At 21.9% G+C, this 1,128-nt stretch overlaps 1 protein-coding gene across 1 annotated transcript; it reads right to left on the bottom strand.

Annotated features, from left to right (window-relative positions):
• Positions 1–269: 269 nt before the first annotated feature.
• Positions 270–793, bottom strand: PCYB_007610 (hypothetical protein; the record flags this gene model as incomplete). Its single annotated transcript, XM_004228182.1, has 2 exons — positions 270–282; positions 345–793. 2 exons carry the CDS (start codon positions 791–793, stop codon positions 270–272), a joined length of 462 nt encoding a protein of 153 aa, XP_004228230.1.
• Positions 794–1,128: the final 335 nt, after the last annotated feature.

Below are 1,128 nucleotides of genomic sequence, written 5' to 3'. Positions count from 1 at the left end.
GTAAAGTATTTAAAAATTTTTGAATAAAAATTATATTTACTTTATATATTAATACTAAAAGGTTAGCTATTCCAGCCATTGCTACCAGAGTATGTGATGCGCTTTGAATTATAGAACGTTCTGATTGGTTGCTTTGTACTACAGGATCTGGATCTATCTCAATATTTTCTGATTGGCAATCATGTATAATAATTTCAGGAGTTTCAGAAGATAGTTCTGGTAATTTATATTTTATCTTTTTCTCTGAAAGGTATGTATCATAATGTGTTTTAAAACTTTTTACTGCAAGACAGGTTGAAAAATTGGGATCTTTATTGTTACATGTAGTAGGATAATCCGCATACATACTCTTATATATAGATACACATTTGTTGATAAAATTTAAACACTCGCATAAAATATATTCATATTTTGTGGTTAATATATCTTGAATAGTATCAATATTATTATTAAATATAGATAACATTACAAAATTTTCTGCTTTGTCCAAGTCATCATAGAGCGTTGGTTCATAGCAGTCAAATATGTTTTTCTTATACTCTAATAGCTTTTTCTTTGCATCAATAAGTTTATTTATAGATTCTTTATAATTATATTGTTCGTTTATTTTATTATATAACCAATAGTATATATTGTTACAATATTTAGAAGAAGCATCATCATTCTTATAATTATCATTATATAATAAATCCAAATTTTTTAAAAAATCTATACAAATATTTAATAATTGTAAGTATTGAGACCTATTGATATAATTCTTAATCTCACTATTGCATAATGTTACAAATCGCATTTCACCACTATTATTCACAGAATAGTTATAAATAGAATTATCCCAAATATAATTTAAAAAGGGATCCTTAAAAAAAAAATTATAAATACGTAAATATGTATATGATTTTTTTAAAGAAAAAAAATTTCATAACAAAAAAATTAATAATATAGTAACATATAATATGATATATGTAATTATTTTAAATATGAATATTAAACATACATTCTTCTTCAACTTGGATTTTGCCATTTGCAAAAAAGTAATGAATAATATAATAATTAATATAACAAGTAAATATGAATATATTTATACTTAAAAATTAATTAGAATAAAATAAAATATGCTCAGCTTTT

This window comes from Plasmodium cynomolgi, assembly GCF_000321355.1.
Source record: "Plasmodium cynomolgi strain B DNA, scaffold: 1394, whole genome shotgun sequence".
Classification (NCBI taxonomy): domain Eukaryota; phylum Apicomplexa; class Aconoidasida; order Haemosporida; family Plasmodiidae; genus Plasmodium; species Plasmodium cynomolgi.
The sequence above is the reverse complement of the archived record's forward strand: the minus strand, read 5'-3'. Positions and strand labels throughout refer to the sequence as shown.